Here is a 17,595-nt window from a genome sequence, read left to right on the forward strand (position 1 = left end):
ATGTCTGTAGTCCCAGCTACACGAGAGTTTGAGAAAGGAGGCTCTCCTGAGCCAGGAGGTCGAGTTTACAGTGAGCTATGATGGTGCCACTGCACTCCAGTTTGGGTGACAGAGTGAGAACCTGACTAAAAACCAAAACAAGACCAAATCCCATATAAATTTAATGAAAATATTAATTATCCAAGTCACAAAGAGAGTTGACAAATGATTGCATTTTCTCCAAATATGCCTTTTCGTCTAACTGCAACACTTGTAAAGTCCTATGTGGAGATGTTTCTTGTTTAATTTGGGATTTCAGGGTCCCAGCTTCTCTCTCTCTAAAAGCAGGCAAAGTGCTACTGTCTCTCAGACAATCATGCTGGTTATGCAAAGCGAATTCTAGGGAGTCTGCCGTAGCCATCAAGCTTATATCATCTTGCTCAGAGTGTTAATTCCAGCCCGGCATTTTCCCCAGAATACAGCTTTTCTTTAATGCTTGTCTACCTGTGTGTTGGAAATGTGACTCCCTGCCAGTGGCACGTACAACGTGCACGCTTGCATTGCTCAACTTTGCAACTTTGCTGTTGCCTTTGAATTTCTTTCCTGTTGCTTGGTTTGCCTTTGAACATTCTTTAGTTATCTTTTTCTAGCTACATTTATTTTTATGAACACATGATCATACGGTAGCCTCTTTTAAAATTTGAGTCCTGACACTTCAAAGTCTTGTTTCTTAGCATTGACTCTACAGTTGAAGGATCTTTCTTATCTGATTTAATTCACAAACTGAAGTGTGAGGGTGTCGCTAATCAGTGATTACATGAGACCCAGCCACAGACTTCTTTGCTTTCGTTTAATGATACAATGACTCCAAGGTACCCAGTGAGTTGAAAATAAAGATTACTAAGTAGCCATTATTGTCAAGGCACTAAAATAATCACCCAGCTCAATTCTTTCTCAGTCCCACAGTTCACTGAAAATTTTGATTGTCAAAAAGACTGAAAAAAGTCAAACCCTTCATTTCTAGTATTTCCAAACAGTATTTATTTTTTCACAGTGGTCCTTTTATTAAGATAAGGAAAGTTATTTGCAGTCATAATCTTGCAAAAGTGATTAGCAAGTTTAAGTTGCTTTAAATTGTATGTTTGTTAAAATTGAAGAGGAGAAAGATACCAGCGACGTTATTAAGAGTTTCAAGTATAACTATTGTTCCCTGGACACCACAACAGGTTGTAATTAGGTTTGAATTTTCTTTTCTTTTTTTTGAGTTGGAGTCTCACTCTGTTGCCCAGATTGGAGTGCAGTGGCTGCTCCCGGCCACTGCAGCCTCGACCCACTGGGCTCTGGCGATCCTTCCGCCTCAGCCTTTCGAGTAGCCAGAATTACAGGCACGTGCTACCATGCCCAGCTGATTTTTTTTATTTATTGTAGAGATGAGGTCTCGCCAAGTTGCCCAAGCGGGTCTCGAACCCGCGGGCTCAGGCAATCCACTCACCTCAGCCTCCCAAAGGCATGGAATTACAGGCTGAACCACCGAGCCCGGCTTGAATTTTCAAATATAGTCATGGTACAAACACTTGGCAAGCATTAGTAAGATATGAATTAATTATTTGCACATAACTAATTTAAATTAAAATTTTAATTTTAAAATTACTTTAAAATTAAATTTAATTATTTGACATAAATAGTTTAATTTAAAAATTAAACTATAATTAATGTCAATGTCTGGGGATGAAACAGTGGTTTTCATTCTCCTCTCTGACCTGTACATTAGCTCTCCAGTTCCCTGATACACCCTTGGAACAAAAGGAATCCTTAAAATCATTGTGCCCACTTAAAATCATTGAAATAGAACACTGTGGGCCAGGTGTGGTGCTTTGGGAAGCCACGGTGGGAGGATTGCTTGAGGCCTGGATACCAGTCTGGGCAACATAGCCACACCTTATCTCTACAAAAAATTAAAATAGTTAACCGGATGTGGTGGTGTGCACCTGTAGTCCCAGGCACTCGCAAGGCTGAGGTGGGAGGATCGCCTGAACCTGGCAGGTCGAGGTTGAGCAGTGATGGTGCCACTGCCTTCCAGCCTAGGCAACAGAGTGAGAGAGACCCTGACTCAAAAAACCCCAAAAAACCAACAACAAAAAAACTTTCCCAATCATTTAGACATAGCCCTAACAGTTTTGCAGCACCAGACATACCCAGAAGGCTAGTTAATTAACACAGATTGCAAGGCTGTCTCCAGGATTTTTGAGACAGAGTGTCTGGGGCAGAGGGGATGGGAGAATTTGCCTTTCTAAGTCCCAGGTAACGTTGCTGCTGCTGGTCAGGAGCCACACTTTGGGAACTCCTGGTTTAGGGGACTTCTAGAGAAGTGATCTGTCTCCCACAGGGAAACCATCCCCTGCTGGAGCAATGTGGGGATGGGTGATGGAGAGCATGAATACCAGATTCAGGAGAGTTCTGAAGCCCTCAGCATTCACACCACTCCTGCCCCGCCAGCCACCTGAAAGAGTTTAATTAGACAATGCCTATGACACACACCTGTGCTATTTGGCCCTGGCCTGTCCTCAAATCTGTGCAGTTCAGACACTCCAGAGGCAGGGCCCTGTCTGGGCTCTCCCAGGACCTGATCTTGGCCTCCTTCCCACTCCTGTCACCACTAGAGATAAGCGCCCTCGACCTCGTGAAGGGATGGACCATCCTCCCTCTGTGCTCCATTCGCCTCCATTTGGCTCAGCCTCCTTCCTGTCTCCCTGGTGTCCTGCCTCTGATCCCTACTCGACCCCATGAGGGCTCTTTGACATGGCTTCACAGGATCGGCCACAACCTGCTGACCTGCACCTGTCAGAGCTCCTTCTCTTAAGTCTCTCCCAGGAGGTCACAACCAAATGCTCGCTCGGCTGGCTTCCCCTGCCAGCCTCTGCTCCACCTCCTGTCTACTGCCTGGTGTCTGAAAGAGTGATGTACACTTTCTGCTTCTACTGCTTTCCTCTTCACTCTCCAATGACCCCCACCCCAGTGCTCCCTGAGATCCATGTGACCCTCCTCTTGTCTTACCTTCTGCCTCTTACCTCTGGTGTTTGACACTCCCCCTTTATTTTTGAGTTGAAGTTTCACTTTGTCACCCAGGCTGGAGTATAGGGGCGACTCACCACAGCCTCGATCTTCTGGGCTCAAGTGATCCTCCAGCCTCAGCCTCCTGAGTAGCTGGGGCTACAGGTGCCCACCACCATGCCTGGCTAATTGTTTTTTGATTATTTTGTAGAGATGGGGTCTTGCTATGTTCCCAGGCTGGTCTTGAACTTCCAGGCTCAAGTGATTCTCCTGTTTCAACCTCTCAAAGTACTGGGACTACAGGCATGAACCACCACGCCCGTCCTGACACCCTTTGTGGGCACGTCATGCCTCAGCACTGCAACACCAGCTGCCTCAAGGCTGCTCTCACACTTCTTGCGATTCACATGCTGTTAGTAATTTTCACCTGTGGAATAGATGACCGCATGTAGGTCACTGCCATGTCTAGACTTCTAACTCAGCTCTCACCCCTAAGCTTCCATATTGCCGTGGGCTGAATGTCTGTATCCCCTCAAATTCTTATGTTGAGGCTTAATTACCAGCATGATAGTATTGGGGGGGTGGCAGGAGGTGATGAAGTGACAAGAGTGTAGCCCTCACAAATGGGATTAGTGCCCTCAGAAAAGAGGCTCGAGGGAGCCTGTGTGCCCTTCCACCATGTGAGGGCACAACAAGCAAGTGCTGTCTAAGAAGCAGAGAACCCTCACCAGACACCTAATCTACCAGCACCTTAATCTCGGATATCGGCCTCCAGAACTGTGAGCAATACACTGTTATCTACAGATTCCCCACTCTTGGGTATTTTGTTGTGGTAAGCTGAACCAACTAAGACAAGCTCTCCACTTTTTTTTTGAGTTGAGGTCTCACTCCGTTGCATAGACTGGAGTGCGATGGTCAACAATCATGATGATCACAGCTCACCACAGCCTCAACCTCCTGGGCTCAGGCAATCCTACCACCTCAGCCTGAGACTATAGTTGCACCCCATCACACCAACTAATTTTTGATTTTTTTTGTAGAGATGAGGTCTTGCTATGTTGCCCAGACTGCTCTCAAACTCCTGGGCTCAAACGTTTCTCTTGCCTCCTCTAAAGTGCTGTGATTATAGGGGTGAGCCGCTGCAACCAGCTGACAACACCTTCAATCACCCACAGAGACTTCCTAGCACCCAGTGTGAGCAGGCCCAGGTTGTTGATGTCCCAGCTCCAGGACAAGCCTGCCCCTCCCATATGCCCCATCTCAGTCACTGACACCTACATCCTCCCTCAGATGCCCACGGTGGGAACATCAGGCTCATCGGTGATCCCCTCTGAAAGCAAGTCATGGGGAACTGCTCTGGGAGTCTGATCCCTCCTTGTGTCTTCCTTTATAAGCCTGTTCTGGCTCCCACTTGGACAGCCAAGCTGGCTGACACCTGGACCTCTCGTCTGCCAGTTGGGCTCACTGGTACAGAAGGAACACGGGCTCTGACGTCTCACACATCTGAATCTAACCCCAGTATCTCCACTTGCTGAGCACATCTGGCAAATGATGGATGTTCCCAGTTTCCTCGTATATAAATGGGACACGAACATCCCCTCTTGGGTGTATTGTGAGGTTTTAATGGACTCACAGACTTTGAACATCTAGCTGATGCTCAGCACACAGCATGGCCCTGATGAAAGTTGATCTTGGTCCCCTGTGCGAATTCATCTTCCATAGTACTGCAGAACAAACGTCTTAAAATTAAATGTTGATTCATTCCCTCCTAAAATGACGTGTCATCACCTATAACATAAAAATAAGTCTGCACGATCGAGCATAGACCTGTCTTTCTGGCCGCACTCCCCACCTGGGGCCCAACCTCCCAGCCCTTCGATGAAAGTGCCTTTGCCTTTGTTGACTCAGCTGCCGGGAGCAAGGCCTGGCTCTCTGTTTGCAAGGCAGTCCACTCAAAGCTTCTGCTCTGGGGTAGAGTCTTCATGAGGAAATGAGGTGGCGGTGTGGGTGAAGGAGTGTCAGGCACCTATTTAATCCCACCCCCCACTTCCTGCTGTCTTCCTTGTAAAACAGTGTGTCAAGACCAGCCTCCTGCTCTGAGTTCCAGGGCTTTTTATTTCAGCCCCACTCTTTATTCTTGGTGCAGTCTTTTTTTTTTTTTTTTTTTTGAGCTGGAATTGCACTGTCGTCCAGGCTGGAGTGCAGTGGCATGATCATGGCTCACCACCTTGGCCTCCTGGGCTCAGATGATCCTTCTGCCTCAGCCTCCCGAGTAGCTGGGACTACAGTCATGTGCCACCATGCTCAGATAATGTTTGGATTTTTTGTGGAGACGGGGTCTTGCTACATTGCCCAGGCGGGTCTTGAACTCCTGGGCTCAAGCGATCCTTCTGCCTCAGTCTCCCAAAGTGCTGGGATGACAGGTGTGAGTCACTGTGCCTGACCTCTTGGCGCGGTCTTGTAGAATTTTCTAGAAGTCTCTATTAGTACTTATTTCACCTGAACTAGTCACTCACTGCTTCCTCTACCATCGCCCCCACCTGCTCTCATCTATTATTCCCAGATAAATGGTTTTGCCTTCCGCAGTCCTGTCCTTGGGCACCTCTCTACTGCCTGGGTGGGACCCAGCTCTACCCTGCCCTTCCTGTCCCTCCTTAAGTACAAGCTGCCCATTCTGATGCTTTCCATTTCAAAGCAGGGAGGGGGCCGCCTCTCAGCTCCTCAGCCTGCCAGCAAAAGCTCTGCTTCTCCCTTTTACCTCTCTCGATCCATCTCCCAGTTCATCAGAGACTTTGGCACTGAGACCACCATCTCCTTTTCTGCCCACCCCCAGCTGTGTCCTGGTTGCTTTCAAGCCCTCAGCACATGGGTGCCCCAACCTTCTGCCTCCGCATCTCCTCATTTCCCATACATGTCACCTTCATGTAATGTCAGCTGCATGTGTGACCGCACCTTGCCCTCTTTTCTAATCTTTAGGAACTGGTTCTGCTGTGCAACACTAAGCCCCAGCAGCCCCCTTCTAACAACAGTTTCTCATTTTATAAATTCTCTCATCAACCACCTCCTTGGTTCCTGCTCTCTGGTCTTGGGGACATCCATCCCTCACTCCTACTCGTTTCTGTCTGATTTTATTTCCTTCCTGCTCTGGCGACAGTCCTTCCTCTATAACAGTAAATACTTTCTTGTCCCTGTCTCCAGATTTCTCACTTTTGCCCTTCCAGGACACTCTGGTCAGGCTTCTGCCCAGTTCTCCTAACCGTCTCCTCATTCATGCCTGCATTTGCCCTGCTGAGACCCCTGTAGGAAGTTGAGCCTGAAGGTTGAAACCAATGACATTCTGCTCTTGACCACAGCTGCCCTCCCCATCCCCGGCTGCCCAGAGGCCCCAGCCAGATCTTTCTGATCTCCTCCGTGGCCACTGAATTCTGTCCCTCAACCCCTTCACCTCCCACTGGCAGAAAAGTGACCCTATGGCAGATGAGACCACCAGAAAGAACCGATCCTGGCTCCATCCACGAGGCCCACAGGTGGACACACACTGGTCCTGCCTCCACCCACCAGGCCCACATGGACATGGGCCGGTGTCTCCACCCACCAGGCCCCTGTGGACAAGTATTCAATCCCAACCTTTCTTGCCATTGGAGGTCCAGCAGAAGAGACGCCCCCGCTTACATTTAAACCTATCCTTGCCCGGGCTGTGGGTCCTCTTCACACCCACCTGCCACAGCCCTTTCTCCAACCTGCACTTCAGATTTTCTTCCTTCTACATGGACTGTCCTGGAACAGCAACCCCCTCAGAACCTCTACAGTCTTCAGCAAGAAAGAAAAGACGACACCTTGATTTTCCTCAGACCGGTGGAGATTAGTGTCCACCTCCCTGACACACTTGAAGGACACGGTCCCTGCCATGGATCCTGTGGCTCCCAAGTGGTGGAACACAGAGGACACACTCCAGTCCTGACGTTACTTCTGTGAAGGATTTGTCATTGCTGCTGTCTCCTTTCTCTTCTGTTTTATTTTTTAGTTTTTTATTACAAAAATTTAAAAACAAATCTAGAACTAGACTGATGTCAGCCATCCAGCTTCACTCACTGTTGGTGTCTGGCCATCACTCTTCTGCAGCCACGAGCGCCCCAACTGCTGGCTGCTCACTCTGAAGCAAATCACTGACATTATGGAATTTCTTCTGTAAATATTTCCATATGCATCCCTAGACAGTAACACCACTCAGCGTGATCATAGGATCACAATCACACCTAAAAGTCATAATTCGTGAATCACATCAATACACCGTCATATTCTCCTTTCCTTGACAGTTTTTGAGATCTTTTTCAATGGGTGATTGTCTGCATCAAGACCTACAGAAGATCCGTAAGATCTGTATTTTGAGTCGGTTCAAATGTCTCAAGTTGTGTTTTGTTTCATTTTGTTTTGATACATAGCTTCCGCTTCCATTTCTTTTTTTTGACCTTGAAAAAAATGTTTTGGTTTTGTTGCAGAAATGAAATCAATCGTCCTTTAGCTGGGGTTCCCAACCCCTGAGCCATAGGAACCGAGCTACACAGTGGGAGGTGAATGGCAAGCCAGCAAAGCTTCATCTGTATTTACAGCTGTTCCCCATCTCTTGCATTACTGCCCGAGCTCAGCCTTCTGTCAGATCAGCAGCGACATTAGATTCTCACAGGAGTATGAACCCTGTTGTGAACTGCACATGCATAGGATCTAGGTTGTGGCTCCTTGCAAGAGTCTGATGCCTGATGATCTGAGGTGAGCTGAGGCAGTGATGCTACTGCTGGGGAGTGTCTGCAAACACAGATTAACATGAGCAGTGAGGTTTGACTGCACAGAGACCCACAACAAATCAATTGCTTGCAGACTCATATCAAAACCCTATCAGCGAGTGGCAAGTGAGCTGATATACCTCAATTGTATAGATGCATCTGTTAGCAGGCTTTAGGTCAGAGTCCAGCACTTATTTTAGTCCGTGTATGGCCTGCCCGTTATTTTATTTACGATTTCCATCAGCGCCTCTTTTATTTAATGGAGAGTTGAATAATTATTTCATTATATATTACAATGTAAATAATAATAGAAATAAAGTGCACAATAAACGTTACTTGCTTGAATCATCCCAAAAGTATTCCCCCCATCCACTGTCCATGGAAAAAACTGTCTTCTACCAACTGGTCCCTGATGCCAAAATGGTTGGGGACTGCTGTCCTATAGACTTCCCACAGTCTGGACTTGGCCAACTGTACCCCTGCAATGTTTTTTTTTTTAACATTTTTCTCTTGTATCTTCTATTGCCACTAAATTCGGTGACCTGTAGGATTGGGAAGATTCAGATTTGATTTAAGAGTAAGCTTACTCCAAAGGTGGTGTGGTCTATTTCCATAATTATGAGAGTTGTTTCTTTCCTTATGATATTATCAGCAATAATCATTGCTTACAACACAATGTTTGCAGAATGATGATATTCAAATTCTAATATATCTTATTTCTATATTATCTGAAATACTCCTATAAAGACGAACTTCCTCTCATCAACTATTTAGCAACCTGGAAGTACAAATCATATAGAAAAGACAGAATAAATGTCCAAATCTTTCCTCTACTTACTGGTTCTCAAAATAATGATTGCCTAGTGTTCTCCACAGGTGACCAATGAGGGTTTTTATCTGTTTTCTTCAGTATATCATAAACTCAAGAGACTATTAGCCTCATTGATGCCAGCAGAAATTTAACTTGACTTCTAAGTCCTTTGACAAAAACTTTACAGTGTTTGTTAGCATCCTTGCTTTGTGCTATAACAAAATAGTCTCAGTTCATTTTACACATCATTTTACATTTCCTGCTCTAGACCTAGAATTGGTAATTTCTTCTGGGATTCTTGGTTTCTTTTAGTGGAACTTGTATTTAGAGAGCATACTCTGGGCACCAGAAATATCACTGCTCTTGGACTGGTCACTGTTTCTAGGTCTTTTTAGTAGACAAAGAGATGAATGTGTATTCTTTTTGATTGAAAGATAATATACACTATGAATTCTTACAGATACTTCCAACTAAAATTCAGGACCACTGCAGAATTGCTGCTTAACTTCATGCATCTGTATCTCATTTCAACCAAGCTGAGAATCTCAGTTCTCAATGATACCAACATAGCCATTTAATTTATGTCATGGTACAAACACAGTGTCAGATTAGCAGTAATAATAAAATGAACAGCAATATTAGTACTAGAATTAATTCAAGTTATTTTGTAGTTTTAAAAAAATCCTTAAAACATATCCCTTTATGAATGTATTCTCAATATACAGAGTTTTAAAGTCACTTTGAATCATTCCTTACTGTAAGGTTTTGTCACCATTTTGAACCACATTAAGGTTGATTCATTCTACTTTAAATTTTGGGGGGAGCTTATTTTAAATTTTATTTTATTTTGCTTTATAACTCTTTAAAATATTTTCATGACTCCAAAATCAAATGCACAAGCAAGGGATATGCAAAGTAGTCTGACTATCATCTTTGTTTCTTTCAGCCTCCTTCCTCCCTATAAGCAACTTTATTTTGTGGTTTATCCTTTCGGCTTTTAAATATGTATACATGTAATTCTAAACAAATATACCTCTTGCACATCTCTCCGCCTTGATCATTTAAAAACATGTCCTAGAGTTCAGTCCCTGCAGTTCCCATCTTTCCCATTCATCCCAGAGTAGGAGCATGCCCCTGGGTGGAGGCAGCAACCTTTGGACTCCCCAAGGCCTGAATATGACTTATGAGCCATATTCAGATTTTGCTATTCAAGTGATCTTTTGATGAACATCCTTCCTCATATGAAGTCCGACAGTTAAGTTCATAAACTCATCCTAGAAAAAGTGCTTCATACCTCATTGCTGAATATCATTACGGTCACCTTTGAAGGACTCCCCTTGGGAAGCCATGCACCGACACCAGCGCCTAGTCCATTCATCAAAGCAATTTTCGAACTTTTTCTGGAATGGCCATCAGAGCCATCATCATATTTCCCTTGATGTCCTAAATGTCATCAAATGTCTTCTTTCAATATTTCCTTTATCCTCGGGTAAAAAAAAAAGGTCACTGTGGGCCAGATCAGGTGAGGAAGGAGGGTGTTTCAATACAGTTATTTGTACAGTGCTGCCAATGTAAGCATATGGTGGCAAGTTCGTGGACTTAATTATCAGACCTCAATAAATAATGACGATGGCTCTGATGGCCATTTCAGAAAAAGTGCTCCAAAATTACTTTGACGGGTGGACTAGGTGCTGGTGTTGGAGAACTTTGAAGGTGACAGAAGTGATACTTAGCAGTGAGGTATGGAGCAATGAGGTATCAACCTATGCTAGGATGATTCACAAACCTAATGGTCGGACGTCGTAGGTCTCTTTCTTATTTTTGCTGGCATACTTTGGCATAGATTCCTAGAAGTGGAAATTGCTCTGCTGCAGCTTGTGTTATTTTTAAATAGTGCCACATTCCCCCCACAGGGCTGGGCCATGTTGCACTTCCAGACACTGGATGGGAGTGCCTGGTTTCTCTCAGCCTCATCAAGAGCATGTTTTGGAACTTGGGTTCTTGACAATCTAGTAGTTGAAAACAGGTTTCTCAGCTTGGCTTTTGTTTGTGTTTCTCTATAAGTGAGGCTATGCATCTTTTACTCAGTTAAGAGTCCATTTTGTCCTCTTGACATGGTCCTCTCCACTAATACCTATGAGCACACCAGAACTCGAATTTGTCTTCTCCTTGGGTTACTTTTTAGTCTCCTCTTTTGGCTCAGTTTCTCCTGTTTATTCCTAAGTATTCTTCTTCCTCTACACTGAGGCTTCGTGTTTCTGCTAAAACTCCCTCTTTTGACTGTGACTATCGTGGCTATCCCGGCTGCTACTAAGCGCACACCTGATCTTAGAGCTCTCTCTCCTTTGCCCCATGTCAAACTGCCCCAGGGTCCTGATGTGCCTCCTGGGCATGTCAACTCGCCCCACATGCCCACATGAAACTCGCCCCACATACCCTTACTCTGGTGTTGACCATGGCAGTGATGCTACCGCAACTCGCTGGCTATCCAGGGAGTAAACAGGGGTTCTCTGTGGTGATCCCTTCTCCCGCCTTCCTCCATCAAATGTCACCCATTTCTGTGTCTTTGCCCTCCTAGGTGGTTCTCAAGTCCATTGCCTTCTTTCCACCCCAGATTCCTGGGCTTACCCTGTCATTTCTTCCCTAGATCACTGTCCCTTCCTTCCAAGTGGTCCTTGCTTTCCTTCTTGCTCCCAAACATGGTCAGAATTACCTCTTAAAACACAAATAACACAGGGCCATTTAACAGTTTAAAAACCTCCAACAACACACACACCCACACACAAAACCATGAGTCAATCAAGCAAACCAACACAAGGATTGCCCAAGTCCCCAAACATGCATTTCCACAGGTACATCTGTAAGCAAATGCTACCATGCTCTGGGAGACCAACAGTAAACCACCAAGAGAGGCTACCGCCAGGGAGGGGACTGAGGTGTGGGCCACCAGGGCTGTGTGGGTGGAGTGAATATCATGGAAGGGCTTCAGCTTTATTACTATTTGAATGGTGCAGATTTTGTATTTAATGCATTCAAGTATTACTCACATTTTTAAAAATAAGCAAAATGGGCGGTGAAGGTAAGCATCAGCTCCAAGGTAGAAGCGTCAATCACCGGGGCTGGGTGACCTGGAGAGGCTTCAGGGCAGCAGGTCCCCACACTTCTCTGGGGATGGGACACACCCACTTCCTTCATACCTTACCTGAGGGATTCTCTCCCAGATGCTCTTACCTTCGTGGTCCACAGTTTGACCGTCCAGTCAAAGGATGACGTGACAAACAGGTGTGAAAAGTCGATTGGGCCCACGGCCATGTGGCAGTTGATCCCTGTCACCGGACCCTGGTGACCTTCAAAGACTTCGCCGATGCCGGCTTTGCTGCATGGAATGTACATGGGAGAGAATGCCAGTGACCTCCACAAAGCTGTGACTGCTTTGAAAAAACAAACGTGGCCCCCTGATTACTTCTCCACGACTTACAGTAACAACCATGTGCCACCAAACAAAACCCTTTTCCCAGTTATGGGAAGAAATTGCTTGCCTACATGCTATACTAGTTTGGGTGATTTAAGAACCAATGTGGGGCAACTCAATTTTTTTAATATTCAGAATTTAATATCCAATTTTATCATATAATCCTTCCCAGGAATTCCTCAAATTCTATCACTGTTGATATAGCTGTTTTGTTTTGAGACAGGTTTCATGTTCTTGTCCAGTCTGGAGTTCAGTGGTGTGATCATGGCTCACAGCCTTGAAACCCTGGGCTCATGTGATCCTCCTGCCTCAGCCTTCTGAGAAGCTGGAACTACAGGCATGTGCCACCATACCTGGCTAATTTTTCTATTTTTTGTACAGATGAGGTCTTGCTATGTTGCCCAGGCTGGTCTTGAACTCTTAGGTCCAAGCAATCCTCCCTCCTCGGCCTCCCAAAGTGTTATGAGTACAGGTATGAGCCACCGTGCCAGGGTGATGCAGCTATTTTTGATGGAAACAAACCCAGAACTCAGAAGTTGTCCTATTTATAACAAGACTGTTACATTCCTGATGTGGCATTTTGCACATGCTTGCTTGAACTTCTTTCGAAGAGCCTGTTGGTTGTAAAACCCTATGCATTCATTCCATAAGGGCAGACACCTCAATTTTCTTGTGGCCAAGTGTTGAGCATACAGTAAGTGCTCAATAAGTATTCATTGAATGAAACAGCAAACAAAAAGAGACAAACTGATGTCTGCTGGCTTTTTGGGAAATAATGATACACATTGGAAAATTTACCCACAGACATATTTCACCTATTTAAGCAAACTAGGGTTATTTGCAGACCCCCTCTTATCGCATAATATTCCATATTCAATTGCAGGCAGTTAGGAAAATGGGAGAAAATAGAACCCAAATGCTATATGTTAAAAATTCATGTGTACGAGGTCATAAATATGACAAATATGTAGGGATTGTGGAGTCTTAATATTATGTCACTAAGAGTAACAATGAATTTGGTTATTAAAACATCTGGGCCTCTGGTGCACCAATAAATGTCCGTGTGCTGAGCAGAATTTGGAATCATGAGCAAAGTGCTGCTGTGTGGGTCCCTGTAACAGGCCCTTGGAAATTATGCCCAGGATATGCTAATAGCCACTCCATGCAGGATCATCTAAAATGTGTTCTAATGAACCCAGGGAGCTGACCTTTGAAGTGGCCCCTGGTGAGACTCCACTGACTCTTAACAGCAAACTGAAAGGGTTTATAGGGTGCAGCATGAGGCCCTTGTTGAGTTTATGAAGTGGATTTGCACCTTCTCTACGTTAGGTGAAAAGCAGTAACCCCCACTCCCCCAACGACCTCCATGACCTATTTACAATGACTACAAAGCCCACCTGCTACATCACGACCTCACCAGGGACCGTATTTCACATCAGAGGGATGGACCAGGGGAGAAGGCAAATTAAGCTTGTTGGAGATTTGTGGAGTGTGCCTCAGGGACCTTTCTGCTGGTATGAAAGGGACAACAGCCACAGGGCAGAAATATCCCTGATGCAGAAGGTTGCACATATGAGACAAGCTCAAATCTGAGACACATGCAGAAGCATGTCCGTGGCTTTTGCGGGTCATCAAGGACTGAGATAATGCCCTGGGTGAGGTCAGCCGAGCCCGTGCCCTAGTGACTGGGCACATGTGGATAATTCCGTGGCTCCCTGTCAAGCCCTCAGCCTTCTTTGTGCCCCTGTGCCATGGATGACATTGGCCTTGTGTTCCTGTCTCCCACTGTCATCAGTCCCCTGAAGGCAGGACCGGGGATGAACAACGTCTGAGGCCTCACTGCATCTAGCAGTGCACTTGGCTCAAGGTAGGAGCACGGTAGGTGTATAGAGGATAAGTAACTTTATCGGATCTTTCTACACTGGTGAGACTTTAATGTGGGGTTTTAGCTAGACTTTCTGAAGGAGGGATGCTGGGCATGGACTTGTAAGGCCTGTCTTCCTAAGTCACCTTTGAGTCACCAGCAGGGCAGGTGTAGCTTTGTTTCCAGGTACAGAATGGCAGAAAGAGCACAGCTAGTATTGTTTAGTGGAAAAGACACACAGCTGAGCTGGGGTGCTTGCTACTTCCACAGTTCACAAAAACACAGGACTAGGAACTTCTCAGAACAATTTGTGGCTCCTTGGTAAATGTTGACAGTTGAGGATGAGGGCACGAGATGAGAAAATCAGTTGAACAAGAACTACCAAAGGCAAAGAGAAACTAAGCACATGCACACACGTGCACACACATGCATGTCTTTGGAAAGGCTCACTGTGTCCACGAGGGTGCTTAGTTTCTCTTTGCCTTTGGTAGTTCTTGTTCAACTGTTAAGTTTTGCAAGCAGTTTTCCATCCAGTTCTAATGATCAACTCTGCCTTATCCTGACAGCTAGCTCTATACTCGGGCAGCTGCTCATCTGTCTGTCAAGGTTCTTATCACCTGGAAAGGCACGGTGGTTTGGGTGACTCTGTGCCAGATTCTCTGCCTGGGAGAAAAGGCTTTAATGAACTTCTCTGTATTATCTGGAAACTGTCATTTCTTGGCTCCACATAAAGATGTTTAGCTCATTACTTAATATGTGATAGGCAAAGAATCAAAGATGAAATAGAAATAGTTTGGTAAGAGAAAATTGGCAAAGTGAACAATTGAAGTAAAATGTGATTAATACTGTGGGGAAAGACGCACATGAAGCAGTAAGGCTGCTGATGGCCCATGGCGTGTCCTGTTGGCTCCCTGTTAATCTTCTCCATAGCACCCCTCAAACTAGCCCATTGCATTCTGATGTCCCTTCTCTGGGGACTTTATAAATCTAGCAAACCATTCGAATGTCCCCTCTCAGGGGACATGAAGAACTTGCTGGTGATTATATAGGACAGAAAAATGCCAGCACAAAGTTTTCAAAAATGTATGTTTTCTTGAAGTTTTTTGTTCAAATTGCAGGAAAAAAGTAAATACAGATGGACTCACTATATGCTGAGATATGATCGTTCAGTTGAGAAGTGTTTTTAGGAGTCATGAGTGCGTCCTTCCACATTGTCTTCAAACAACAGACTAGACAATAAATGATCTATTATTAATGTGGGAGGAAGAAAACTAGACTGTGCTGTCTGCATGGATAGAAAAATCACCAGGTGGAAGTCGTCCAACAAATCACTATTGCACATGTATCCGTGAACCTGCTTCCCATATTACCACACGTTAGAAAAATAAGATATAAAATTTTGATTTCTTTGTCATAAATAAATTCCTTTATACCAAAAATTCTATTATAAGCCAAATATCATTACAATAAAAGAATTGAACCCACACCATACTATTTTAAATGAAGAGATTCGTTTTTCATCATTTCATAAAGTGCAGTCAAATGGCCACTGGGTGACCCTAAAGATGTCTCCGAGTGCAAAGAGCTCGACATGTACCAGCGTGTCAGCCTCACCCCAGTTAGATTGTGAGCTCTTGCCCGTCTTGTTCCTCACTGGAGCCATATGGCAGTACTGGAAGTATGGTAGGCTCTTAGGAAACCTTCCTTGAAAGAATGAATGAGTGAAAGGAATGAAAATTCCGTGGGATGTAAAGGAAGGAGTGATTTTCTTTGCCCAAGGGTCAGGAAAAGTTTCCACTTGGAATGGCCTCTATGCTGGCTCTTAAATAATGAAGAATCAGCCAGATGAAGAAGAGAGATATGCTGGGCCTGGCGGAAGAACCGAAAGTACAAACTCAAGGATGCATAAGGCATGAGCCGTGTGCCGGGTGAACTATGCTCAGGGTGAGCTGCGCACAGGTGATTCGTGTGCAAGGCAGGGGATGTCTCTTTGTCTAATCAAGAGAGAGAAGGACCAGGCCCTTTGTGCAGTGGGCCCCTCCTCCCTGTTGTCCATGAAAGCCAGCCTGAGACCTTCAGTCCCTGTGTAGATACGGGAGTCTGCAGGCATGCTGAACTCATAAAAATGACTTGGAGCCCCTGCATGGCTGGTTTTAACCTAAACAAATCCAGGCATCATCCACAAAATGGGCGATTAAACATTCCTAACTAGAAGGTTTGCTCCTATATCTGTAAGCCACGCACGGAGCTTGTGGCCCTGATGGGCACCTGGCTGGAGCCTGCAGATGTGTGGAGGGGTTGGGGCTGGGGAGGGCAGGTGGCCAGGTGGGACATGTCCTGAAGCCTGGCCATTCTCTCTCAAGGCCTGCGATCCACCCAAGACAGACGAATGGCGGACACCAGAGCAGCCATGCTGTCCCTTTCTCCAGAAATGCCTTTCTCTCCAGGCAGGGGGTCATCCCCCAGAATGCGACAAGGGACTCCAGAAACGAGGACTGCATCAGCAGGAAGAAAACAAAAACTCACCTTCCGTGACGGCAGGCTGTATAGACTGTCCCCTCCTCGCTGCCGACCACGAAATTGTTGACATCGCCTGTGGGGAAGGCCATCCCAGTCACGGCAACAGGCTTGGACTTGTTGTACACCAATTCCATGCTCTCCTAGGAAACACATGCGGTCACGTTTGCATCCATTAACTTCTCGCCACACCAAGGACAGCATGGAAAATCACTTGGCTCAATGGTCTGTTTGCTGTTCACACAGCGTTAAAAAAGACCCCGCTGTGCCAGAGACCATGGGGGCTGCCCTGACACCCGGCCCTGGGGGCTCCAGTTTCAGGCCGGCTGGGTTTCATCAACACGTGCTGCCGTGCCTTTCGGCAGGCGGGGATGACAGGTAAGATCTCCGAGAGTAATGGTGCAGAAACCCAGGACAAGGCTATGATGGCCACACTTGGCAGCTCCAGGCTCTAATAAAACACACAGTACCCCCGTATTTACAAACATTTTCAAAATCAATTGTTCGTGAGGAGACTCATGTATTAATATCAGATGTGCTAAGCACATTTGTCAAATCAAGCGTGTGTGTCTTCGACAGACTAAAACCAGAGAGTTGTCACCCAGGTCATAAAAACCAGATTTCAATGGGTACTGGATTTCATGAAGGGAAGCTGCTGGGTGTGCAGGCCATGCACCTGCAAAGACTGATGTTTAAATGCATCGTTAACACACACCACAAGACTCTTATTTTATACAAAATGATTTTTAAGATTAGGAATGAAAGATTTCAAGTTTTAAAAGATACACTGCTGAATTAAGTTAAATGACAGAGGAAAATAATTAATGATAATGTCCAGCCCCTTTTGTGTATATGAAATGATTAAAAAAAAATTTTTTTTTTGAGTCGGGTCTCACTTTGTTGCCGGGACTGGAGTGCTGTGGCATGACCACAGCTACTGTAGCCTCAGCCTGCTGGGTTCAGATGATCCTTCTACCTCAGCCTCCTGAATAACTGGGACTACAGGTGTACACCACCTTGCCTGAGTAATTTTTTTATTTTTAATTTATTATTTTTTTTTTGAGTTGGAGTCTCACTCTGTCGTCCAGACTGGAGTGCAGTGGCCGCTCCCAGCCACCGC

The 17,595-nt window shown here is 45.5% G+C and overlaps 1 protein-coding gene across 6 annotated transcripts in view; it reads right to left on the reverse strand.

Moving 5' to 3' along the window:
• Positions 1-17,595, reverse strand: part of DYNC1I1 (dynein cytoplasmic 1 intermediate chain 1) — a 293,645-nt gene that overhangs the window by 47,768 nt on the left and 228,282 nt on the right. For all 6 annotated transcript variants that reach the window (XM_008073845.2, XM_021706893.1, XM_021706891.1 and 3 more), the window contains 2 exons: positions 16,485-16,618; positions 11,854-11,998 (listed from right to left, as the gene is read on the reverse strand). In XM_008073845.2, coding sequence (XP_008072036.2) covers positions 11,854-11,998; positions 16,485-16,618 — 279 coding nt within the window. The remainder of the gene's footprint in view (positions 1-11,853; positions 11,999-16,484; positions 16,619-17,595) is intronic.

Source organism: Carlito syrichta, unplaced genomic scaffold (genome assembly GCF_000164805.1).
Source record: "Carlito syrichta isolate Samal-C Ts95f unplaced genomic scaffold, Tarsius_syrichta-2.0.1 Scaffold316198, whole genome shotgun sequence".
Lineage (NCBI taxonomy): Eukaryota > Metazoa > Chordata > Mammalia > Primates > Tarsiidae > Carlito > Carlito syrichta.